Genomic DNA, 25156 nt, shown 5'->3' with positions numbered 1-25156 from the left:
TGCTTGGAACTGTTCTTATCAGAATTTTATCAAAATACTGTACAATTCATCAAAGTTACTAAAACATAAACTGTACTAAAATAAGAACGAAGAGGCTGAGAAACTGAATACCAAGATCTCAAGAACTAAAAACCAGAAGACTATGAAACACTTAAAATATAACCAAGAAATAGAAACAGAAAATGAGAGAGCAAGACAGAAACACCAATCAAGAAGTGTATAATTGGTAGTTTGTAAAATCTATAAAAGTGTGTGTAATATAAACAATAAACAGCTTCTGCTTAATCACATTAGTCAGTTATTCAAAAGTCCTAGATTTCCCACACACTCTTTCCTTATTTATATTTTCTACCAGGTGTGATGGATACAAGAGAACTACTGAGCTGCCAGGGAGCTGACTGTCCCCAGGTGTCACCATGATATTTTCTGAAAAATCCCTTCGCCAGGATTTTTCTCCTGAGAAACTGAGAAGCTCCAGAAAAAAAATGTAAACAATAATTATCTGATTGCTTGGAATGTGGCCTGGAGGTTGCTTCCCAACAGGTGCATCTTTGATTGGTTCCATGTGAATTGTTTTTACTAAATGACCAATCCCAGTCCAGCTGTGTTGGGACTCTGATCAGTCACGAGTTTTTATTATTCATTCTTTTCCAGCCTTCTCTCTATATCCTTTCTCTATACTTTAGTATAGCTTTAGTATATAGTATAATATATATAATATATAGAGAGTATATTTTTATATATAGTATATATTTAGTATATAATATCATAGTATAGTATAATAGTATATAATATATTTATATTATTAATTATATTTTTATTATATAATACTACATATTATTATTATATAATACAATATAATAAATTATCTTAATATAATAAATCAGCCTTCTGATTTATTATATTAAGATATTATATTATATTGTATTATATAATACAATATAATATAATATAATATCTTTGAGTCAGATTCTCATCTCTCACCTCATCCTGGGCCCCTCACAACACCACAACACCCAAGGGCAAGGGGACACACCCTGGGGGCCGTGGTGACCCCCTCTGGCCAGGTCCAGCTCTCCTGCAGCTCCCTGGGGCTTTTCTGCAGCCCAGCACTGCTGCCTCTCTGGGCAGCCCGGCAGGGAGATGGAGCAGCAGTATAAATACCTCGCTCCTAAATAGCCTCTGGTATTTATAGCCTGCCTTGGCACCGAGTGCAGGCTCTGACAAACTCAGCTCGGGATTATTTTTAAGGAAGTGTGGAGGAGAGCAGGTTTTGGAGCGAAGGATTGGGGCTGGCGGCTGCCTGACCTGGGGCTGCTGGGGCTGGATGCAGCCAGGCCGTTGTCACGCTGCTGTCCCTCCGGGCGCTGCTTTGCTGTCCCGTGTCCCCAGGCAGTCGGTGGCAGGGTGAAGCTCTCTGTGGCCACATTCAGACATGTCAATCTGTGCACACACCTGCGGGCACAGCCGGCTCTGCGTCGCTGCCGTTGCCCCGGCTCTGGGCTAGCACAGAGCCGTTCCCCTCCTCCTCTCGGATTCCCCCTTCGCACCCAGCCCGGGCTCAGAAGGGGAAGCCCAGAAGTGCCCAAATCCCCTGGGCACAGCCCTGGGAGTCAGACACAGAGTCTGGCAGCCAGCCCGGAGGGAAAGCTCATCATGCTGTGCTGGCCGCGGGGTGAACACACAGCCTTTGCCCCGGATTTACAGCCCTGCCGTGCCCAGCGGGGAGGGGGGACTGATCCCTGTGTGCGATGAGATTTTACTGGGAAATATAACTGATTTGATTTTACTGGAAATAAACCTGAGTGACCCCAGGGACCCCTCCCCAGTGCAGCCCCGGGGGCGGGAGGGGCACGTTCCCTCGAGCCCCACCGTGGGGTGGGGGCAACGCTTGGCTTTGGCAGAGCTCTGGTGGCACAGTTGAGCGCGGGAGTGCAGAAAGGGGGGGTGCGGGGGGCGGGGGGACACCGGGTGCGTGTCTGGGGGGGATGCTGGGGGTGTGGTGGGGATGCGGGGGTGATTTCGGATGTGGGGGATGCTGGGGGTGTGTCTGTGTTAGTTCTGGTTGTGGGGCGTGCCAGGTGTGTGTCCGTGGGTGATTCCTGTTACGGGGGGGTTCTGTGCGTGTGTCCGTGGGCGACTCCGGTTGTGGAAGGTCCCTTCATGTCCCCTTATCCGTTCTCATACCCGTGTCCATCCGTGCCCCTCTGTCCGTGTGTGCCCCTGTGTGCATTTGTATCCCTCTGTCCGTGTGTGTCCCCGTGTCCGTTCGTGTACCCCTGTCCAGGATGAGGTGAGAGATAAGAATCTGACTCAAAGATATTATATTATATTCTATTTGTTTGTTTCCCCCTGTCCGTTTGTTTCCCCCCTGTCCGTGTGTGTCCCCCTGTCCGTTCATGTCCCCCTGTCCGTTCATGACCTTCTGTCCATTCGTGTCCCCCTGTCCGTGTGTTCCCCCCTGTCCGTATGTTCCCCCCTGTCTATGTGTGTCCCCCTGTCTATGTGTGTCCCCCAGTCCGTCCGTGTCCCTCTGTCCCCGCGCGGGTGCCACCGCTGCAGTACCAGGTCCCGCCTGCCAGGGGGCGCAGCCGGCGGGCGCAGCTCTGCGGCGCGGGGCGTGGCCCTGGTAGGGCGTGGCCGGGGCGTGGCCGATGACGCAGGCCCTCAAGCCCCGCCCCGGTCAGCTGAGCGCGCCGCACCGCCCCCCCCGCGCCCCCCCGACCCCCCCACCGTCCTCCTCCCTCTTCCCTCCGCCCTCCGCATCCCCGCGCCGCCACCCGCAGCCTCGCCCGGCCGTGCGCGCCCCTGGGTGCCCCCCTGAACCGCCCCAGCCGCGGCCCCCCCCCGGCACGGAGACATGGCCCCCATCGGACTCAAGGCTGTGGTGGGAGAGAGTAAGATCCGCGCCCCCCGCGGGCTTTGGGGGTGGGGGGCAGCGCGGGGAAGCCGCGGGGGCGGGGGTCGGAGCGGGCGGGCTGCCCCGGCCGGGGTGGGGGGGATGCTGCGGATGCGCAATACGGACCCTCGGGGGGAGGGGGGGACACGGCGACACGGGACACCCCCGTGGGGACACGCGGGCGTTGTGGGCTGCGGGGGTCGGGGGTGCTGTCACCTTCCGGGGTGTGTTTGTTGAATTTTTGCCGGTGTTTGGGGTTTTTCTGCAGTGCTGGGGGAGGGGGGGAATTGGTGACGGGGAGACGGTGGAAAAGCGGGGGGGTGACAAGGAAGCCGGTGACGCTCGAACCCCCCTCTGTTTTATCCCCCCCTCGACCCCCGTGGCCCCCAGTCCCCCAAAGGGCCCAGGGGTCTCCCCCCACGGGAGGCTGAGCCCCGAGGAGGGTCACAGAGGGGTGCAGACCCCCCAAACCCTCCCCCAGCGCAGTGCCAGGCCGGGCCCTCCCGCTTTGTCTGCAGCAAATCCCGCTCAAACACTGGGCTGTATTGCATTATTATTATTATTATTCCTATCATTATTATTATTATTTTCGCGAGTGTGCCTTTGCTCCCTTAGCTCGGGGGTGCCCCTATTGTGTCCCCCCTCCCCGGGCATCCCTTGCCCCGGGGGTCCCGCTCCCCCGCGCTGTTCCCGGCCGGAATATCGCCGGGAGCCGCGGGGGGGGCACGGCCCCATCGTCCCCGGCTCCGCTTCCTCCTTCCCGGCTGGTGCAAGGCGATATTTTCCCGGGGGGAAACGAGGAGGGGGGGTTATTCTCCAAAAACACACGAGGCTGGACCAGGAAGGAGGGGCGCTCCTTTCCCCGGGGCGAAATTAAGGCGAAAAAACTCCGCATTATAGAAAAAAAAAAAAAAAAAAGAAAATGAAAGGGCAGGAACCGGTGGGAACTTCCCCCCGCAGCCATGAGCCTTCCTCCTCCTCCTCCTCCCCGCCTCTCGCAGGGTTTATTTCCGTGGCACCGTGGCCGGCCGCGGCCGGATCTCGGTGTTTTTTTGGATTTTTCGCTGGTTTTGGGGGTGTTTTTGGCGTGCCAGCCGTGCCCGTGGCCATCCCCCCGCCCTCCCGCGCCCGCTGCAGATGGCGCGGCCGGGCCGGTGGTGTGATCGGGTGGGTGGTGATGGCGAGGGGGGAAAACGGGGGGGATCCCCACGGATGCGCGGCCCTGCCACCCTGCCGGTGTCACCTGCCGCGGGGATGGGGGGCTGCGCCATCCCCCCGCCCAGCCCGGGCTCTGCGGCGGGGCCAGAGCCCAAAATGGACGGGAGAGGCAGGGCAGTGTCCCGGTGTGGCTGTGGTGCAGGAGCAGCGCTGGGGAGGGGGGACTCGGGGGCTTTGCTGGGCTGGATCTGGGGAGGCTGGTCCCCAAGGGGGGACAGGGCTGCCCCCAGCCCGGGGGGATGGGGAAGGGGGGCTCGGACGTCTGGCAGGGCCACAAGCGGTGCCCTCGCCCGAGAGGGGACAGAGACCAGCGCCACTGCGTGTCCCTTATTTCCATTCATTGTCTCTGCGCTGGGAGAGAGCACAGCCACACACACACACGCTCAGAGAGGTTCCAGGCAGCATCAGGGAAATCTGACTTAATCCTCCCCTTCAGGGTTTAGTGACAAACCGCTCCGTTCTTTCCTTGAAAAACATCATTCCCGGCTGGAAATGATAATGGGGAGCCGGGCAGCAGCGCCGGAGCCGGGCTGGCAGGGACGCGTGGGTGGCTGCGAGGGGGGAGCCGCGTTTGTGCAGGCAGAATGCTGCAGAGCAGCGAGGGGTGGCACCGGGGGGGCACCCCGGGGTCCCCGCCGGGATCCGGGTGCTCCTCAGCCCCCCACGGGGAGCTCCTGGGCTTGGTGCATCAGCCTGCCTTGGGGGGCTGCTCCAGCTGGAGCTGCTCCCCCAGAGCTGGGAGCAGGGTCCCCAGAGCCCTGTCCCTGGGCGCTGGCACGAGATTTCCTGGGCTGTGCCAGCCTGGCACTCCCCGCAGGTTTTCCTGCAGGAGATGTTTGCTCTTGAGGAGCCGGAGAGCCAAGCCTGGGGCTGACCCTGAGGCTGGACATCTCCTGTGGGCTCCTTCTCCAGCAGGAAGGGAAGGATGGATGGGGAGGATGCTGCCACGTTGCCATGGCTCGCTCTGCCAGCCCCCCCTCCCGAGCTGCATTCTGCCCTGGCTTCCCTCCAGACCTGGATTATTCCTCTGACCAGCTGGTGCCATAGCAGGATGGGGTTTGGAGGCCTCTGATGAGGTTGGAGGCGGCTGGCAGTGGGAGAGGTGGCCCAGGGCTGCAGGAGGAGAAGGGCAGAAGCAGATTGTCACCCCCCGGAGCTGTGGAGTGTGTGCTGGGGGGTGTTCCTGCACCTTCCCGAGGTGTCCAGCCATGGTGACTGCATCCTCCTGGACTGGCTGTTGTCTGGACAGGGTTGAAGCTGAGTGTGTTTGTCCCCAGAGGTGATGCCTGAGGACCAGGTCCTCCTGCTGTGTCGCTGTCCCCTCCCAGGGAGAGCTGGCCCCTCTGCCCTGGTGCTGGTTGGAAAAAAATCTCACCTGGGAGTGGCAGCTCTGAGAACACCCATCCCCAAATCTTCAACTGGCCCCCAACTGCTCAGACATCATTCCCACCTCTTCACTGACCCCCAACTGCAGGGACATCATCCCCAAATGTTCACCTGACCCCCAACTGCAGGGACATTCCTCCCATCCTCTCGTGCCCCCTTGGATCTTCTCAGGGCCACCTTCCTCTGCCCAGCCCAGTGGTGGCTCTCCTGCAGCAGCCTGCAGCGGGGAGGAGGAGGAGGCGGCTGGTTTTACTTCACTGAACTGTCAGCAGCCAGGAGAGACAGGCCCTGCTGCAGGGGTGACACCTGTGCAGTGCCTGCCACCGCTCTGGGCTGGCACAGGACACCAGGACACGCAGCTGGAGCAGCTGGATGTGATTCCATGGTGGATCCAAACCCCTGCAGCCCTTCAGCCTCACCAAAGGCTCCTCTGGCTCCCGGTGCTGTCACGGGCAGATGGGAGAGGCGGAGGAGCCCTGGGATAAGGAAGCGCTTTGCAGAGGCAGCAAGAAAACACCTTTCCCCCAGGGCACCAGGTGATCCTCCCACGGGGCAGCCTCACCTGCCCAGCCTCCCCCAGAGCTGACCCGTGCCCAGTGCCTCCTGCCAGGGCCATGCCCAGGAGCCCCACAGGCAAATCCTGCCTGGACAAGGTCTGACGCTGCCCAGTGTCACTGCATGTCCCCAGCTGGGCCTCTCCACGGTCCAGCCCTGCCTGGGGATGACTCAGGGACTCAGGCTTGGGTTGTGCTGCACCTGCAAGGGCAGGGCTGGGGCTGCTGCCAGCCTGGGGCACAGCTTGGGGACCTGCTGGTACCTGACTCAGCCCGGCTGTTTGGGGCACCTTAGGGCTGCCACCAGCCCCTGCTGGGCACAGGGAGCCTTGGAGGGTCAGATGCTGCTCTTGGAGGATGTTCTGAGCCTGTCAGTGCCCAGGGGACATGGCTGGTGTGCTGCCCATGCCAGGCCTGGCAAGGGCTGTGCCAGGCAGAGAGGAAGAGGAGGCAGCGAAGGGCACAGGGACCATTGGAGGGGTGCCCATGGCATCCTCTTGCCTGCACAGGGCACAGCTGTGCCCTCAGTGGGTGGGGACAGGGTGCAGGAGGTCTCTGCACCCTGTCCCCACCGTGGGTGGGAGCAGACCCTGAATCCAGTGGCTCCCTGAGCAGGCCATCCTCCCAATTCCTGCATTCCAGGAGTCCTTGTGGTGCCAGCCTGGTGTGTGGGTACAGGAATGGGCAAAGCTGGGGCTGTAGCTCTGTCACCAGGCCCTGTCTCACCTCTGTTATTGGCTCGAAGTTGGAAAAGCTTGAAAAAATCATTGTAAAATTCAGCATTCACCATCTCAGGCATTGCAGAACAATTTCAGTCTCCAGAGCACAGTCTGCACAGGGGCTGAGAAACTCCTGCCCATATGTGCCCATGGAAGGTGACCAAGAGTGACAAACCTCACTTTGGCAGGACTGCATCCACCCACCAGTGTCTGCATGTGCAAGAAGGTTAAAAAAGCCACCAATGGAGAGGATTTAGACTCTTTTCCTTTTAGAAAGAAAAAAGTAAGTAAGGTCTGTGTCTGATTCCTCTGCACCTCTTGAAGAAGGTGGCCCAGGAGAGATTCCTTCCTTCTTCCCACAGAATCAACACTTTGCAAAGGAGAATCATCACCATCACAAGGCTTTTGGTCTCACGCTGAGGAGCAGATGCTGCTCCCTCCAACTCACAGTGCGGGGAAGGAGCTTGGCTCTGGAGAGTGCAAAAATAGAGCAGGGCTGAAGGTGCTTGAATTTGTGGGCTCCCACATCCCCCAGGGTGGGAGAGAACCTGGGAATGTGCACACACCTGTGGGCACCTCTGCTGGAGGGGCTTTTGTGGAGCCCATCAGATGGTTTGGCCTTGGATCAGGGAGCAGCAAGGACCACTCAGCCGCATGCCAGCTGCCCTCCAGCCTGTCCTGGTGTCCCTGAGGGACAGGAGACCAGCCCAGCCTGGATTCCCACCAAAGAACCACAATTTGTTGGTGTTTTCCTCTGTTTTGGTTCAAGGCAGAGAGAAGAACGAGCTCAGAAAGTTGTGGCCACACGTAGGAATGTGGGGTCACCTCCCCTCAGGTACACTGTGACACCTCTGGGCTCCACTGGGCACTGAAACACCACAGCCAGGGACAACATCTGCTGGGGATGGGAACAGCTGGAGCAAGAGGACAAGTGTTGGTGAAGGGTGGTGCCTTCAGCAGGGACCTGAAGGGCTGTGGGTCACTGATTGTACCCAAGCTGGGAAACTCTGCTCAGCTCCCAGCTCCTTGTGCAGGCCCAAGGAAGTTGTCTGGAGTTGCCACAGAATATCCTGAGCTGGAAGGGACCCACAAGGATCAGCACAGTTCAGCTCCTGGGCCTGCAGGACAGCCCAACCATCACCCTGTGCCTGATCCTGCAGTGGAAGCCTGGTGGATTTTCCTCTGTTTCTGCAGGGCACTCTGAGGGCTCATGGGTGTGATCATGCATTTCATTTCCCTTTTTCACTTCTGGCTGTGTTACTCAACTTCTACAGAGTTCAAGAGCTCCAGGTCTCCATCCTCTTCCTCCTCCCTAGGCTGTGCAGCTCTCCCAGGGCTTTGCCAGCAGGGATAAATGTGGATACCCTTCATGAGGGCAGTGCAAACAGGAAAAGGAGGAGTTAAACACACGGCTGGGACCAATCCCTGGGTTCCTGGGTGAGAAATGTGTCCTTCAGGAAGGGTGAGGGCTTCCAGGTGGGCATAATCCAGTGGGAAAAATGGGTGTTCAGGACTTGGGCTGCTGAAGGGGAGGAGTTTGAGACTTGTTTGGGTTTTGGGCACAGCAGTGGCCAGACTCAGGTCATCCCTGGATGGTTCTTAGCTGTGCTAAGGGACATCAGGTGGGTTTTGTCTCCTCTCAGTGATTCCCATCTGTTGGGTGGTGCTGGTGGCCGTGGAGGGCCATTCCTGCCACCCTCAGGTCCCTGCTGCCTGTTTTATTTGGGGTGGCACCTGCAGAGCCCCAGCTGGGGCTGTTTGGAGCTGGGGACGTGCTCTACTCCGTGCTTGGATCAGTGCAACATTCACACTGGCTTGAGCAATTAGTTAATGAACCAGCACAAATGCAGTTGCCAGGCCAACCCAAAGCCAAACGTGTCCGTCTGGAGATGCAGCCTGACAGCTTTTTAGGAGAAGTGGCACTCCAGCAAACCTCACCCTGATTCCATGGATTCATGGATTGCCATGATCCAGCTCTCCAGAGCTGCCCTGGGATTTGGGATCCCTCTCGGGTTTCTGTGGTTGAGATGATTTTTGAGGTATTAGAAAGTTGGTTTTGTTTAGTTTTGCGACTGAAGAAGAAGTTGAGGTTTGTTGGTTTTGCTTTTTAAGGTTGTTTATTTTTTCTTCTCTATTATATTCCTTCTCTGACCTGCTGAGATCTGTCCAGCAGGTCGGGTTGTGGCACAGTCCCTGCCCTTGGGGGGGGGTTGGCTTTTTATACTAAGAACTACGTGTGCTCTATTTACAATAATTTTCTAATACTTATCAATTATGTTAGACAGCTTGCCTTTACTCTAAACCAATCAAAAAGTGTCACCATCACAGCAGAAGATGGAGGACAAGAAGAAGGAGAAGGACAGGACATGCCCAGATTCTTCCATCTTGCTTCTCCAACCTCCATTCTAAAACTCTGAAAATTTTACTTTTTCACCCTGTGACAAATTCACTATCATTCTACTCAAACTCTTGTGGCTTGTAACTCCTCACACAAAGTTGGTAATTGTTTCCATGGGCTAAAATCAAAGGCACAGGTGTTTCTGACTCTGTGCCAAGGTCTCTGAGCCCCCTGCCAGGGTCTCGAGTCCTCCAGGGCAGCCAGAGCCATGTCCTGGGTTCTGACAGATCCCGAGACACAGGAGAGGGAAAAGCTCAATTCCTGCCCATCTGTAAAGCAGCTCCATCTTCCTGTGCCACTGCAGGCCACTGCTGAGGTCCTGGGATGTGGCAGTGAAGGAGCATTTCTGAGCAGCAGGGATTTCCAGGAGGGAAGGGCTTGGCCGTGGCTGCTGGCACTGGGGTCAGCCCTGCAGCTGGAGTGGCCCTGCTGCTGCATCCCCAGCCTGGGGGGTGGCCAGGACAAGGCTTTAGGGGAGCCTTAGGCTTTCCCTTGCCCACCAGGGGAGGTCAGGGCTGCTCATCAGCTTCCAGGCCTGTTCTGAAGCAGGAAATGGGCTGGGGGAACCCCAAAAGGGGTCTATCCCTTGGGGAACCCCAAAATAAGGCCATCTCTTGGGGAACTCCAAATGGGTTCATCTCTTGGGACATCATAAAAAGGGTCTGTTTCTTGGGGCATCCCAAAATGAGTCTGTCTCTTGGGGCATCCCATCATAAAAAGGGTCTCTTTCTTGGGAAATCCCAGAAAGGGTCTGTCTCTTGAGGTATGCCAAAATGAGTCCATCTCTTGGGGCATCATAAAATGGCTTCATCTCTTGGGGAACCCCAAATGGGTCCATCTCTTGGGGCATCATAAAATGGCTTCATCTCTTGGGGAACCCCAAAATGGGTCCATTTCTTGGGGCATCATAGAAGGGTTCATCTCTTGGAGAACCCCAGCATGGGTCCATCTCTTGGGGACACAGCTTTGTTGGTGTGGCAGGGATGCTCCCTCCTTGCCCAGCTCCAGTGGGACACCTGGGGCTGGCTCTGTTTCCAGGCCCAAGGCAGGGCTGGGGAAGGCCAGGGTATAATAATGTGGGATAAGCCTCTTGGAGGGATGGATGGGCTCAAGTCCTACTAGGCCAGCGTGTCACCTGCTTGGAAATGATGCAGTGGGCACGGCCATGGCATGTGTCACCCTGAGAACGAGCCTGGGTCTCCAACATGACACCTGCCTGGTGACTCTTTCAGGGCCATACTGCTCCAGGGGGTCTCCATTCACAGCAGAGATGTGCTGCTCCCTGTGCTTTACTGGGATGGAGCTGATCCTCTGGTGCTGGAGGAGGATCCAGAGCTGTCTGTATTCCCTGTTCCTGGGAGAAATTGTCATTAAAATTCCTTCAGCCTGAAGGAAGCAGATGTGATGTGGTAGGTCCAGACAAGCCAAGTGTTGGAGGCACTGGATTGGATGCTCATGTGGATTTTTTTCCCCTCTGAAACCTGGTTTTATCTCCAAGAAGAAAAACTTGGCTGTGAGCATCACCAACTGATAGATCCTAAAAACTCTGTCTGGCCAGATGTTTGAGGACATGGACAGCAACATCTGGCCTGCTGATGTGGAGTGAGAGAGCACCACTTCTGGGAGGGGACTGAGCATGGCTTGAGGACCTTGGGGCCTCAGGACCTCCCATTTCCCCTGGGAGTTCAGAGCACTCCTCCCTGAGCTGGGGTTTAATGGCTGCTGCAGGGACAGCAGGAGGGGAAGTTCATGGCCACATCTCCCTCAATGTGACACCAGTCTCCAGCTTTTGCTGGAGTTTGTGCCCTTTGGCAGGACCCTGGAGCTCTTTGGAGGATGCTCTGTGGATCTGCCTCTTTCCTGACCCTGCCTGGGCTCTGGACTGGCTCTGGCAGCCTGTGGGAGAGCCAAAATTTGGAGTCACATCTGACCCATGGTCAGGGCAGGAGAGGACATCAGTGTAGGGAATGAGTGTGCCCAGGGACCAGGGATTTAGGGACTGACACCCTAAACCTCCCAAGCTGAGAAATTGCCCTTTGAAGTGCCCAGCTCCTGCTCTGAGAGGCCCATCCTGGTTCCAGGGTCGGGCTGGGGATGTGACAGCACTTTTTGCAGCCTGGCAGATGCTCCCCCCCGAAACATCCTCCATCCAGCCCAGCCCATCCCTGTGCAGGAGGGACACAGTGTTCCCACAGAGCCACAGTGTCCCTGCAACTGCTGCCGCAGCCAGGACATGCTGGGGGGGCTGAGGCAGCACTTTGGGAGCCCTTCTTGGGATCTCCTGCCCTTGGGCCCTCCTCCCTCATGGGAACACCATGCCCTGGGCCACAGGATGCTCTTCCCAGCCTCCTTCTGTCCTTCCTTCCTCAGCTGGATTTTCATTGCAGGGAGGGGCAGAAATTCCTCCTGGCTGCTGCTTTTTGCTGACCCCTTCCATGGGGCACCAGCAGGGCCCCTGGGCTTTACTGGGATGGAGCCTGTGGGGTGGGATGGGGTGATGGAGCTGATGGGATGATGATGGGGCCTGTGGGATGAGGATGGGGCTGTAAGATGGGGTGATGGTGGAGCTGATGGGATAGGATGATGGAGCCTGTGGGATGGGATGATGGAGTGATGGAGCCTGTGGGATGGGATAGGATAGGATAGGATGATGATGGAGCTGATGGGATGGGATGATGATGGAGCCTTGCAGACAGTGCTGTTGTTGCTGGATCCTCGCTCTGGGGCAGGAGCCAAGTGAGTGATGGCAGGAGGAGCAGGGATGTGCTGGCACAGCTCCTTCCCAGCTGTGCCCTGCTGTCAGGGTGCAGGGAGCAGCACTGGGGTGCACAGACAGCCCTCTCTGCCAGCTCCTGCCCACAGAGGACAATTCCTGCTGCATTTGGTGGGTGCACGTGGGCAGCACACATGGGCACAGGCAGCAGCTTTGCCTGCCCAGTTCAGGTACCCAGGTACCCTCCATCCCCTCTTCCCAGCACGGAGCTGCCCTGCTCTCCCCATGGGGAGGCCAAAGGATGTGACCAAGGGCGAGGCCAGTGTCCTCCTGGGGCTCCCTGCAGGCAGATTGATTTGTTTATTAAGGGCACCTTTGGGCAGGAAAGGTGATGGATGTGCAGTGGTAGGAATGGCTGTAGGAATTGGTATGGATGTGCAGTGGTGGGAATGGCTGTAGGAATTGGTATGGATTATGGATGTGCAGTGGTGGGAATGGCTGTAGGAATTGGTATGGATGTGCAGTGGTGGGAATGGCTGTAGGAATTGGTATGGATGTGCAGTGGTGGGAATGGCTGTAGGAATTGGTATGGATGTGCAGTGGTGGGAATGGCTGTAGGAATTGGTATGGATGTGCAGTGGTGGGAATGGCTGTAGGAGTTGGTATGGATGTGCAGTGGTGGGAATGGTTGTTTGCTCCAGGTCTTCTGCAGGTTTTGCAGCAGGACAGACAGACAGCAGCACTCAGAGGCTCCTGTTTTATCCCTGTTGGCACCAGTGCCAGCTCTGGACCCTGCTGGGCTTTACCCAGGGAAGCAGCACCCTTGGGGTGACCCACAGGGAAGGCTCCAAGGGCTGAGGCTGGCAGGGTGACTCCCTCACACCTCTGTTTTCTAGTTCAGAGATGTTCCTTAACTGGCTTTTTGTTGGCATTTCCTTCCCTGTCCCTGGGACCAGGGGCTCAGAGCAAACCCTGCAGAGATGAAATCCAGGGGAAAATGCTGTGTGAGGACTTGGCACTGACTCCTTTCCTCAGGCTCAGCTCTGTGAGGGACCGAGGTTCACAAACCAGGGTCAGAGGGGACTGCAGGGTTTGGGGGGCACCTCTCTCCCCCAAAACAGATGTTTGGGCAGCGCTGGCAGCAGGGCAAGGCTTGAACCCCCCTTCCTGCAACCCAACCCCAAAAGTTGTCCCACTGCCACCTGCTCATGTCCCTGAACTGATCTCCCAGGGAGATGGCCTGGGGCAGGAGCAGGGGAATTTGGGGTGGGTGCTCCTGGGGTTCCAGGGGTGCTGCTGTCCTGCCTGGTTGCATAAGCCCAGCAGCCACGGGAGGTGAAATGGGATTGTGAGGGATTACAAGGAACAGGCTCAGGCCGCTTGATTCTTGTTTCTAAAAGGAGCTCTTAAGCTGCTGTTGTTTTCCCAGCACTTTGGATTAGGACTGAACCTCGTGGGGTGGCCCCCAGAGGGACCCCTCAGCCAGCCTGGGGTCTGTCTGTGAGTGCCAAGCACGAGAGAAAACAGGGCTGGGGGGTGACCACCCCAAAACCACCCCCATCCCCTCCTCCATCCCCAGTTAAGGCACAGTGTGGCTGGCACAGCGTGACTGGCACAGCGTGACCCTGCACAGGGGTGGGGGTTTGGTGCCCCCCGTGCAGCCCCTGGGGTGCTGTAGGAGGGACTGGGGTCTCACCATTGCCCACATCCCCTTTCTTGCAGAGATTATGCACGATGTGATCCGGAAAGTGAAGAAGAAGGGGGAATGGAAGGTGAGCACCAAACCCAGGGAGGGCCAGGAGGGGAGGAAGCAGGGAACGGGCAGGGTGGGGAGGGCCCTGCTGTGTCCCCAGCTCATGGGGTGCTCACAGGGTGCTCACCTGTCCCCAGGTGCTGGTGGTGGACCAGCTGAGCATGCGCATGCTCTCGTCCTGCTGCAAGATGACCGACATCATGACAGAGGGCATAACCAGTGAGTTCCCCCTCCCTGCCTCCACATTCCCTGTGGGAAGGGCCAGATCTCCCTGTGCACCAACAAAGGCATCTCCAGGCTGGCACAGGGCGGTTGGCACAGCCCCCACCCAGCCCTATCCCACTTGGGATGGAGCCACTCCACCTCCATGGCCCATGGATGGCTCCTGGTGCCAGGCTGGAGTTCCACAGGTGCCTCCTTGCCTGCTGGGGCTGGAGCAGCTAGAACACCTTGTCTCCTGGCAGCCCTTCAGTTCGAGGAGGGGACCAGCTGGTTTTTTTTTTATCAGCCTGATAATGAAATAGCTCCCTGCAACACTTGGGAAGGAGAAGGAAATCCCAGGCTGGATCGTGGGAGGTGTTGGGGATAGTGGGGTTTTGTCTGGGGCAGCAGAGCTCAGGTGAAGCGGGATGTGAGGATAAACCAAAGGAGCAGGAGCAAAGACAGAACCCCTGGGACCTGGCCAGGTGCCCACCCCCACAGCTCCAGCAGGGCTGGGATGGGGTGGGCAGGGATGCCCCAGCTCCTGGGTGGGCAGCAACGAGTGGCTGGGGGTGTTTTGGCTGTGGAGGGGCTGCCATGGGGAATCCAATGGCCGTGGGCTATCCAGCCACCACGGGGTGTCCAGCAGCCCTGCATGGCTGAGTGCCCTGCCCACAGCCCCCCCTGCCCTGATCCCTGTTCTCCCCCCAAGTTGTGGAAGACATCAACAAGCGCCGGGAGCCGCTGCCCAGCCTGGAGGCCGTGTATCTCATCACCCCCTCCGAGAAGGTGAGTGCCTGCAGGGCACAGGGACAGGGCCTCTGGCCAGGGTGAGGTCTGGCATGGGCAGCTGTGCCCGTGGGAAGCATCCTGGCGCCAGTGGTGCCAGCAGGGCGATGGGATGGAGGTGTAGAGCTTGCCCAGAGCCAGGAGGGTGGCTCACAGTGCCATCCTGCCCAGCCCAGCTGCTCCCTCTCTCTTCCAGTCCATCCACTCCCTCATCAATGATTTCAAGGATCCCCCCACCTCCAAGTACAGAGCTGCCCACGTCTTCTTCACTGACTGTGAGTACCCTGAGGGGGGGACAGTCACTGGAACGGTGCCAGCAGGTGGGGAGGGATGAGGGATGGAGAGATGCTGAGCCCCACCCTCCTCCTCCTCCTCCCCTCACAGCCTGTCCCGACGCCCTCTTCAACGAGCTGGTGAAATCCCGCGCCGCCAAGGTCATCAAAACCCTGACTGAGATCAACATTGCCTTCCTCCCTTCCGAGTCCCAGGTGAGCCTGGGCTGGGCTGGGGCAGGCTGTGGGACAGCCAGCGAGGGCTCCAGGTCCCTCTGCAGCCCACCAGGGTTTGTGTGACAGCCGTGCACCCCCAGCTGGCTCCTTGCTCCCTCCCTGTCTCCTCAGATGCCTTCCCGGGCTGATCCTGTGGGGGATTTAGCTGGTGCTGTGCCTTGGCCCCGTGCCCACAGCTGTGCTGGCCAGCTCTGCCACCAGCCAAGGACACCAGGGAGCTGGCCCTGGGCCATCTGCCCCTGCTGGGGACAAAGGAACCAGGGGGCAGACCTGCTTGGTGCCATTAACCCTTCAATGCTCAGCATTCCTAGGGACTGACCCCTTGGCATCTTCATGTGTTTTTTTCTGGGGGCACAGCTGGGGAGCACTGTTTCTGCTTGGCCCCAGGTCTGTTTCCCTGCCTGGGAGCAGGTGACTGCTGAGGGCAGGGGTCTTCTGCCTCCTCTGCTCAGCTGGGAGGGACACATGGATAGGGATCCTGCCTTGGAGCTGGAGCTGGGGTCCTGGGAGCTGCAAATTCTGAGGGGTGCTCTGAGCTCCAGCTGGCTGGTCCCAGGCTCAGCTGGGTCCATCTGGGCATGAATCTGCTCTCCAAACCCAACTGGGGTAGGGCAGCTCTCCTGCAGACATCCCTCCCCTCTGACCTCCCTGCCTCTGCACCCCCAGGTTTATTCTCTGGATTCAGCTGACTCCTTCCAGAGCTTTTACAGCCCGCACAAGGCCCAGATGAAGAACCCGATCCTGGAGCGCCTGGCAGAGCAGATTGCCACGCTCTGTGCCACCCTGAAGGAGTACCCAGCCGTGCGGTACCGCGGGTAAGGCCAGTGTGGGCACCCAGGGGCAGGGATGGGGCTGCTGTGCCCAGTGCTGGTCAGAGCGTGGGGTGGCATGGACAGACAGCCATGCTCAGTGTAAACAGACTCAGACTTGATGGTCTGGGGAGCTGGGGGTGTTTTGATTCTGAAATCTTTAGTGGCCCCAAGGCCGAGTGGAGCTTGTTGAAGAGAGCTGGGAGTGGGCAACAAAACCTGCTCAGGTCCCTGCTCTCCTTTGAGCCAAGGGTGTTGCACAGGGCAGCCAACATCTCCTCCCCGTGCTGTGCCCTGTGGGGCTGACCTGTCCCCCTGCCTCCCCCAGGGATTACAAGGACAATGCCATGCTGGCACAGCTCATCCAGGACAAGCTGGACGCCTACAAGGCCGATGACCCCACCATGGGCGAGGTGAGCGTTGCTGGCAGCGGGGAGGGTGCTGGGGTGATGCTTCACTCCTGCAGTCCCGCTCAAACTCTGCCCTGTGGCAGCCACAGACCCCGAGTGGGGACCCCAGAGCAGCTGTGGGGCTGAGGGAGCCCACAGGCCGGTGCTGATGGCTCTGCTGTGCCTGCAGGGTCCGGACAAGGCTCGCTCCCAGCTGCTCATCCTGGACCGTGGCTTTGACCCTGCGTCCCCGGTGCTGCACGAGCTCACCTTCCAGGCCATGAGCTACGACCTGCTGCCCATCGAGAACGACGTCTACAAGTGAGTGCAGTGCACCCCCACCCCCCTGTGACACCCCTGAGGCCACTCCTAGAGCAGCAGCTGGGAGCTCGGCATCTCTGCATCCCTTGGGTCCTGAATCCCTTGGGTCCTGCACCCCTTGGGTCCTGCATCCATTGGGTTCCTCCTCCATTGGGTTCCCCATCATTTGGGTCCTGCATCCATTGGATTCTCCATCCATTGCCATCCTCCACAAGGCCTCCATTGGGAGACACCAGTGCTGCACTTTGGCAGCCCTGGTGGGCAGGACAGGGACTAAAAAGGCTTTTCCACCCTTCAGCCCTCAGCCCCTTCCCAACATTGAGGAGTTGAGGGGGTCCAAGAAGGGAAAAGGTCAATCCCAGTTGAAATCACTTTGCTGCTGGCACAGCCAGGAAGAGCCCTCGTGTCCCCCCAGCTCCCTAAACCCAGCAGTGAGGGGGGCTGTGTGTGCCCTCAGCCCTGTCCCCCTGTGACACCCCTCCCCTCACCCCAGGTACGAGACCAGTGGCATTGGTGAGGCCCGGATCAAGGAGGTTCTCCTGGATGAGGATGACGACCTGTGGGTCACCCTGCGCCACAAACACATCGCCGAGGTGTCCCAGTGAGTGGCCCTGGGGCTGGTTTGCTGCCTGGCTGGGACACTGGCTTGGCATTGCCACCCAGGGGACCCCTCCTCACTCACAGCTCTGCCCTCCTCCTCTCTCCAGGGAGGTGACCCGGTCCCTGAAGGAGTTTTCTTCCAGCAAGAGGATGAACACGGGTGACAAGGTGACCTGATGCACCCACCCAGCTGGGGAGGGGCTCAGCCACGGGCTGGCACGTGGTGGGGTCTCCTGGGGACACTGTGCCAAGGAATAGGGGTGGTCAGGTTCCTTGTGGGGGGAGATGGCTGTGGGGAGCCAGCCCTACACCTGGGGCTGGGAAATGGGGTGCTGTGGGAGAGCTCTGCACCCAGGGATCAGTTTGCCCCCAGCACAGGGTCCATCACCTCCCTCAGCAGCTGCTCTGTCCCCGTTCCCTGAGTTGGTGGCAGTGAGGGGACCCTGGTGGCAGTAGGCTGTAAAGGTGGCCAGGAGCTGAAAGGACCATCAGAGCCCCAGCCAGGCACACGAGGCTCCCAAAAGATCCTCAGGGGATTTCTCCCCACCACACCCAGTTTGCAGAGCTGCACACCCCTCCTGCCTCTCAGCTTCAGGGGGGGAGACCAGGCAGTGACACATCAGGTGTCACCAAACCCCCATGGGGGGCTCACGTGGGGACAGAAGTCCTTGGCAGGGTCATGTACTCCCTGCTGGTGGCCCCCAGGTCCCTGAGGGTGAGTGACCATGTCCCCTTCCCTCACAGACCACCATGAGGGACCTGTCCCAGATGCTGAAGAAGATGCCACAGTACCAAAAGGAGCTCAGCAAGGTAAGGGGACAATACGTGTTCAGTGACTGTGCCCACCCAGGAGCAGGAGGTGGCAGCTGTCCCCTGGCCATGGCTGGTGGCACAGGGACCCTGAGCTGCTGCCAGCCCTGCAGAGGTGACCACTCTTGTGTCCCCAGTACTCCACCCACCTGCACCTGGCTGAGGACTGCATGAAGCACTACCAGGGCACTGTGGACAAGCTGTGCCGAGTTGAGCAGGTACCAAACAGCTTCCCCACCTTGCCACAGGAACAGGGGGTGCAGCTCCACCCTCCCATCATGGAGTGGTGCTGAGCACGTGTTCCCTGCAGGACCTGGCCATGGGCACCGATGCTGAAGGCGAGAAGATCAAGGACCCCATGAGGGCCATTGTCCCCATCCTGCTGGATGGCAATGTCAGCACCTATGACAAGATCCGCATCATCTTGCTCTACATCTTCCTGAAGAACGGTGAGGACGTGTGGGCTGGCACATCCAGGTTTGGCCAGGACAATCCAGCTCTGCCTCCCTGACCAGGCTGAGTGTCCTAAGGTGGCAGCAGAGGGGCTGTGTCCCCTCTGAGACATTCCTGAGGAGAACACCCCCTGTTGCATTCCCAGGAATCACCGAGGAGAACCTGAACAAGCTGATCCAGCACGCTCAGATCCCAGCAGAGGACAGCGAGATCATCACCAACATGGCCCACCTCGGGGTGCCCATCATCACAGACGTGAGTGTCCTCCTCCCCTGTCCCTGCCCCTATGCTCTGTCCCCCGGGGTGGCCTGGGGCTGTCCCTGGTGCTGCTGTGGCTCAGGGTGTCCCTGTGCTCTGTGCCCAGTCCACGCTGCGCCGCCGGAGCAAGCCGGAGCGCAAGGAGCGCATCAGCGAGCAGACCTACCAGCTGTCCCGGTGGACCCCGGTGATCAAGGACATCATGGAGGTGAGCCAGCAGCCAGGACAGGCCTGGGGGCAGGGCAGGGAGTCCCAGAGCCACCCAGGAACGGACCTGCCCAGAGCTAGGTGCTCCCAGCCCAGAGCCTGACATCTCTCTGAACGTGTGTCCTCTAGGCTGCTCCCTGCCTGGGGGTGCAGCACAGTTGGGATATTTTGGGAGGCTTTCCTGGCCCCAGGTAGGGTGCACAGAATCACAGAATGTGATCAGTTGGAAGGGATACCAAGGAATATCAAATCCAGCCCCTGGCCCTGCACAGACACCCAGCAACCCCACCCTGTGGCCCCAGTTCTGCCAGGGAGGAACACAGCCTGGGATTCAGTCACTGCCTGCTGGGGGACAGGATCTCCACTTGCTGAGAAGGGATGGGAAACTCAACTGGTGCTGCATGAACTCAGAGAATCAGAGTCCACAGGATATCCTGAGCTGGAAGGGACTGAAGGGATCCTCCAGCCCAGCCCCTGTCCCTGTCCCTGCCCAGCCCCCCACCAACCCCACCCTGGCATCCCTGGCAGCGCTGTCCAAAGGCTCCTGGAGCTCTGGCAGCCTCGGGGCCGTGCCCATTCCCTGGGGAGCCTGGGCAGTGCCAGCACCCTCTGGGGGAAGAACCTTGCCCTGAGCTCCAGCCTGAGCTGCCCTGGCCCAGCCCCAGCCGTGCCCTGGCTCCTGTCCCTGTCCCAGAGCAGAGATGGGAGCTGTCCCCTCTCTCTCCCTCCTGAGGAAGTTTCAGACTGCAGTGAGGTCTCCCCTCAGTCTCCATGGCCCAAAGCAGACTTGCCCAGCATCCCTGGATTACAAATGCAATAACAACTTAGCTGGTTGTGTGTGTGCCACCGTGGACACCAAGGCTGGGTGGCCTTGTCAAAAGCCTTGCCCCTGTCCCAGCAGAGCCAGGGGACAGGCATGGCTCTGTACAGCTGTGTCTGTGTCCTCAGGAGCTGTCCCAGGAGCTCTGCACTGGGATAGCCCTGGGCAGTTCAGTGCTGTCTCTGCCCTCAGACCAGCAGAGCCACAGCTCCCTGGGGTCCCAAAAGCACAGAGCTCCTGTTTTCCTTTGCCACAAACCCCCCCACAGAGTAGCTTCACCCAGGACACCCCTCAGCCTCACCCCCAGGACAGAGGAGCCTGCCCAGGCCAGCAGCACCTCAGCAAAGTGTTCCAGGTGGCACTGACCCTGGGTGACACTGACCCTGGCAGCGAGTGCCTTGTGCTGGAGGGGGATCCCAGGGCTGGAACCTCCAGCTCAGCACCTGCTCCAGAGCTTCTCAGGAGGGGAATCCTGTGCACAGCCCTGCAGAGGGGCTGTGGGGCCTGGGGCTGTGCCTGGCTCCTCGCTGACCCCAGGCCTGTGGCTGTCTGTCCCCAGGATGCCATCGATGACAAGCTGGACACCAAGCACTACCCGTACATCTCCACCCGCTCCTCCGCCTCCTTCAGCACCACTGCTGTCAGGTGGGTGCCCCTCTGCCCTGTCTGTGCCCACTTGGTCACTGTCACCATCCATCCCACACAGCCCCCGGGGCTGCAGCCAGCAGCAGCTCTGGGAGCTGCTCGGAGGGCATTGTGCCTCAGTTTCCCCTCAGGCACTTCATGTCTGCATTCCTTTGATGCACCCCAGGTCTCAGTGTCCCTCCAGACAGCCTGTGCCTCTGTATCCCTTTAGGAATCCATTGTCTCAGTTTCCTTCAGGCACCCCATATCTTTATTTTTCTTTAGGCTTCCTGTGCTCCAATTTCCCTACAGCTGTCCTGTGTCTGTTTCCCTTTGGGAATCCTGTGCCTTCACTTCCCTTCAGGCATCCCATTCCTCAGTTTCCCTCCAGACATTCTGTGCCTCTGTTTCCCTTTAGGAATCCCATGCCTCGGTTTCCCTTTAAGCACCCTATGCCTCACCTTTCCTTCATGCAGCCCATGCCTCCATGGTATCCTGTACCTCAGTTTCCCTTCAGACATCCCGTGCTTCTGTTCCCCTGTAGGAATCCCATTCCTCATTTTCCCCTTGGACACATGCTTCAGTTTCCCTTCAGGCATCCTGTGCCTCAGTTTCCCTTTAGGAATCCCATTCCTCATTTTCCCTTTGGACACCTGGTGCCTCAGTTTCCCTCCTTGTAACAGCGAGCAGCACTCGTGGCTTGAACATTGGTCTTGCCCTGCTGTAACAGCAATACCTGTGTGATTTCACTGAGAAGTGGTGCCCATCCTTCACCGTCCTCTTCCTCTCCCCAGTGCCCGCTACGGCCACTGGCACAAGAACAAGGCCCCCGGGGAGTACCGGAGCGGGCCCCGCCTCATCATCTTCATCCTGGGCGGGGTGAGCATGAACGAGATGCGCTGCGCCTACGAGGTGACACAAGCCAGCGGCAAGTGGGAGGTGCTAATAGGTGAGTGGTGGCCCCGGGGCTGGCCCCTCCCGCTGGCTGCTCATCCCATGCTCCATCCTGCAAATTCCCGGCTCCAGATGCCTGCAGGAGCTGGAACTCTGCAGAAGGGTTTCTCCAGACATCTCCTGTCACCCCTGTGTGTCCCCTTCTTCCCCATCTGGGTTGTGTCACTCCAAACATCCTCATTTTTGCTTCTATTTTCTCACATCTCCTGGCTGGTGTTGTCTGAGCAGGGCTGGGGGAGAGGGGAGGTTTGGCAGCTCGGATTGCTCCTCGGTTTTGGGGTCATTACAGGAAGAAAAGTACAAAATGAAGAGGGGTGCAAACAGGAACCAGGTTTTTCAGGGTCATGCAGCAGGATGTGGTCAGGGTCAGCTCCCAGCTCTGCTCCCAGGGGAGCTGTGGGTCAGGCACAGAGGACACAGTGGATGCTCTAGCACCAAGGAGCTCTTAGGTCCTTAAAATTCCTCTGGGAAGCACAGCTTGGATACACACCCTGTAGGGCACAGGCAGGTGTCCTTTACCATCTGATCTGATGCCTGGTGGAGCCTCTCCCCAGCATCTCTTCTGCTCCTGGGGAGCAGCATCCCAGTCTCCATCACCTCCTGCTGCCCCAGGTATGTCCCTGTCACTGGACACCCATCCCAGCTCCATCCTGCCTGTCACCGTCTCATCCCGCCTCTCTCCAGGGTCCATCCCCTGCATGTGCCTCTGAAGCTCCGAGCTCCGCCTGCCTCCTTCCTCTTCCTCCCCCCAGAGGCAGCTGGTGGTGGTGGTGGGGGAGCCTCGGCGCAGCCATCAGCCCCGCTCTGTTCTCCTGCAGGTTCTACTCACATTCTCACTCCCACCAAATTTCTCATGGACCTGAGGCACCCCGACTTCAGGGACTCCACTAGGGTATCATTTGAGGATCAGGCTCCAGCAATGGAGTGAGCCAAAGAAACCAAGTAAAGGCAGCTTACTAATGAAAAAGAAACTCTTCCTCCCTGAAGGGTTTTCTTTGATTATTCCATTCCTCTTTTTTTTAATTGTTTTGGGATTTGTTGGGTTCTTGGATTAGAAAATGCTTGCGGTTCCTCCGACGAGGTGGAAAAGCATCCATCACCTCTCAGCCATGTCCCCTGGCCAGCTCCTTCATGCCATGAGCTCCCCCTTACCAGGGCCAGAGGCGTCAGGGCCCTGCCTGCCCCATGAAGGGGGGGGGACAGAGCTCCCAAATTCCACCCTGGGAGTGGCTGGAGCGGTCTGGGGGAGAGGGGCAGCAGTGGAGACCCCAGCACTCATCCTGGTCCATCCCCATGGGCTGGGCACTGCTGGGACCCCCCAGCTCTGGGGTGCCCTGGGGCTGGAGTCCCACTCAGCTCAGGTTTGCTCTTGGATAGGCAGGAGCCTCGTGGTGTTGCAGACCCCCAAACCCTGCTCTGGGATTCAGCTCCTGCCGGTTTCACCAGTGAGTGGCATCCCAGCACGCCCCCTGTGCTCGTCCCTGCCATGCCAGGGTGACTGTGGGGCTGAGCCAGTGGGGGCAGCATGGTGGGACCCCCACTGGCGCCGTGCTGGGGCACCCCTGAACGAGGGCCAGCTGAAGGCGAGAGCCTTTTGTTTTCCTTGTCCTGTCCCACCCCTCCGGGCCACCTCTCTGTCCCCAGGATACTCCGTGCAGGTTGGGAGACCTGGGGAAGGTCCCTCCATGCTGACTGTTCCCTACATCTCCACCCCTGCACCCAGCAGTGCCTCCTGCATCCCCCGTGAGTCCCGCAGTGACCCCAGTGCCACAAACCCTCTGCACCACCTCCTCCCGGCCCCTGCCTCATCCTGCCAGCTCCATCCCTCGCCTCCATTCCTCCTCCTCTCCTCCTTTTCCCGTTCTCCATGCCCCCAGAGCCCACCCCCTCCCCACAGACTGCATTTCCTCGCAAGCATTTCCAGCGGCGCGAGGCTGGCGCCGCCAGGTAAGGGGGACCCGGGACAGCGGGGATGGGCCGGGCTCCCAAAGCCATCACTGATCCCCTTGCACCCCTTCTCCTCTGCTCCCACAGGGTCCACGCACATCCTCACCCCACAGAAACTGCTGGACACGCTGAAGAAACTCAATAAAACAGAGGAAGAGAGCAGCAGTTAAAAGGAAACGCTGTCACCACTCGATGCCGACCCACGTCCCTGCCGGGCGCCTGGCCCCGGGTGCCACCCTGCACCCAGTGGGCCCCAGCTTCTCTCTTGTTCTTGTGTTGATCCCCCTTCTCCCCTCCCAGCGCCTCCCCCATCTCATTTTATCCACAGGGAGGGGATTACAGCCAAAAAAAAAAATTATATATATATATATTAAGAAAATGGATGCATTGTGTTTAAGAGAAAAAGGAAAAAAAAAAATCTATATATTTGTAGCTGCAGCTGTGGGAAGCGCCCAGGAACTCATTGCTGAGTAACCATCTGCCCATTGCTAGTGAATATGGTGGGGAAAATGATAGAAAAACATTTTTTTGGGGAATGCTCCTCACTGGGGTCTTGTGTGGACGGGAGGACAGATGGACGGACACCCCACACTGGTCCTGGTGCTGCTTAGGTGGGCACCAGGCTGGCACCACCGTCTGTCCCACGGCTTTTGGGGCGGTGGGTGCTCCAGATGTGCATGCCAACATCTGGGTGGGACTTTGGGCTGGGAGTGGTGTGGGAGTGCAGCCAGGACGCTTCACACCGTGGTAATTCCCATGTGAAAAGGGACCAAACCGGTCAAAACTGGGAGCTGGGGCCCGTCCGCTTGCATAGCCCTGCTGCAGCCCTGCCTCCCTCTCTGGGAATTCCTTCAAAAAAAAAAAAAATATATATATAAAATAAAAAGCTATTTTATATATATATATATATCTGTGCTATCTCTCCATGGATACCTCTCTCCATCCATCCCCACAGGAGCTCGGTGCCCATGCCCAGCTCCACTCGTGTCGTCCCGTGGTGAAGCGTTTCTGAGCGTGCCGTCACCTTGAGACCCCCGAAAACCCTCTGGGCCCTCCCCAAAAACCCTCTGGGGCCCCCCAAACCCCCCAGGCCCCCCAAACCCTCTGGACTCTGTGTATATTAATGACTGTGTCTTGTGACGTTCTTACGAGCTTGGTGTATAGTGATTTCCCCAAACCTCTGATTTTCGTTGGGTTTTTATTTGACGCCCCTGGATTGCCCCCTGTCCCTTGCCTTTAGATGCACTGCAATATTTTGGGGTCTATGGTTTTGTTCTCTTCCCCCTGAAGGCTGTGAGCCCCCTTTTCCTACCCTAAAATTGCTCTTTCTTGCCTCGTTGGTGGTTAGCCCCCCCTTTCCCTTCCCTTCCCGTCTGCTCCTTGCCCATAAAGTTAAATATATATTTTTAGGGCAAAGGCTGTATCATTGCACTGATATTTGTTGGTTCCCCTTTGGTCTCCCAGCCCGTTTCTGTTCCTCTTTGGTTTAGCAATGCAAATGCTTCAGGATCTTGTATGTTGGACATTATTATTATTATTATTATTTTTTCTGTTACAGTTATTTATATAAAAAATAATTTATCAAAAAGGAAAACTTTAAAAAAAAATAATCTAGTCTGTCTTGGAACTTGTTTACCTTGAAATTACTGGAATCTAAATGTTTGAAAGTGTTGAAGCACAAACATGTATCATCTCTGTATATCTGTTCTTCTGTACTAAAGCACTCGAGTGACTAAATAAAAGCGATCTCCATCCCTAGTGCAACTGGGGCTGTGCTCTGCTGCTCCCTCAGGGCCAGGAAAACAGGGAAAAGGCATGGGAAAAT

General features: G+C 57.9%; 1 protein-coding gene across 1 annotated transcript; it reads left to right on the top strand.

Moving 5' to 3' along the window:
* Positions 1–2734: 2734 nt before the first annotated feature.
* On the top strand, positions 2735–25095 carry STXBP1 (syntaxin binding protein 1). Its single transcript, XM_059864852.1, has 19 exons — positions 2735–2897; positions 13610–13659; positions 13778–13859; positions 14554–14630; positions 14827–14905; positions 15015–15118; positions 15806–15954; positions 16277–16361; positions 16528–16658; positions 17152–17259; positions 17366–17426; positions 18003–18068; positions 18206–18286; positions 18379–18517; positions 18667–18776; positions 18886–18987; positions 20366–20451; positions 21225–21379; positions 23419–25095. Exons 1-19 carry the CDS (start codon positions 2861–2863, stop codon positions 23499–23501), a joined length of 1785 nt encoding a protein of 594 aa, XP_059720835.1. The 5' UTR covers positions 2735–2860; the 3' UTR covers positions 23502–25095.
* The last annotated feature ends 61 nt before the right edge of the window (positions 25096–25156 follow it).

This window comes from Haemorhous mexicanus, chromosome 21 (genome assembly GCF_027477595.1).
Source record: "Haemorhous mexicanus isolate bHaeMex1 chromosome 21, bHaeMex1.pri, whole genome shotgun sequence".
Taxonomy (NCBI): Eukaryota; Metazoa; Chordata; class Aves; order Passeriformes; family Fringillidae; genus Haemorhous; species Haemorhous mexicanus.
This window is presented reverse-complemented; position numbering and strand designations above follow the sequence as displayed.

What these genes read in the sequence shown, in the direction of transcription:
- STXBP1 (XM_059864852.1), top strand. Translation starts at nt 2,861, where the DNA reads ATGGCCCCCATCGGACTCAAGGCTGTGGTGGGAGAGA. An exon ending in CATGACAGAGGGCATAACCA is followed by an intron (nt 13,860 to 14,553) that starts GTGAGTTCCCCC and finishes TCTCCCCCCAAG; the next exon opens with TTGTGGAAGACATCAACAAG. An exon ending in TCCTCCCTTCCGAGTCCCAG is followed by an intron (nt 15,119 to 15,805) that starts GTGAGCCTGGGC and finishes CTGCACCCCCAG; the next exon opens with GTTTATTCTCTGGATTCAGC.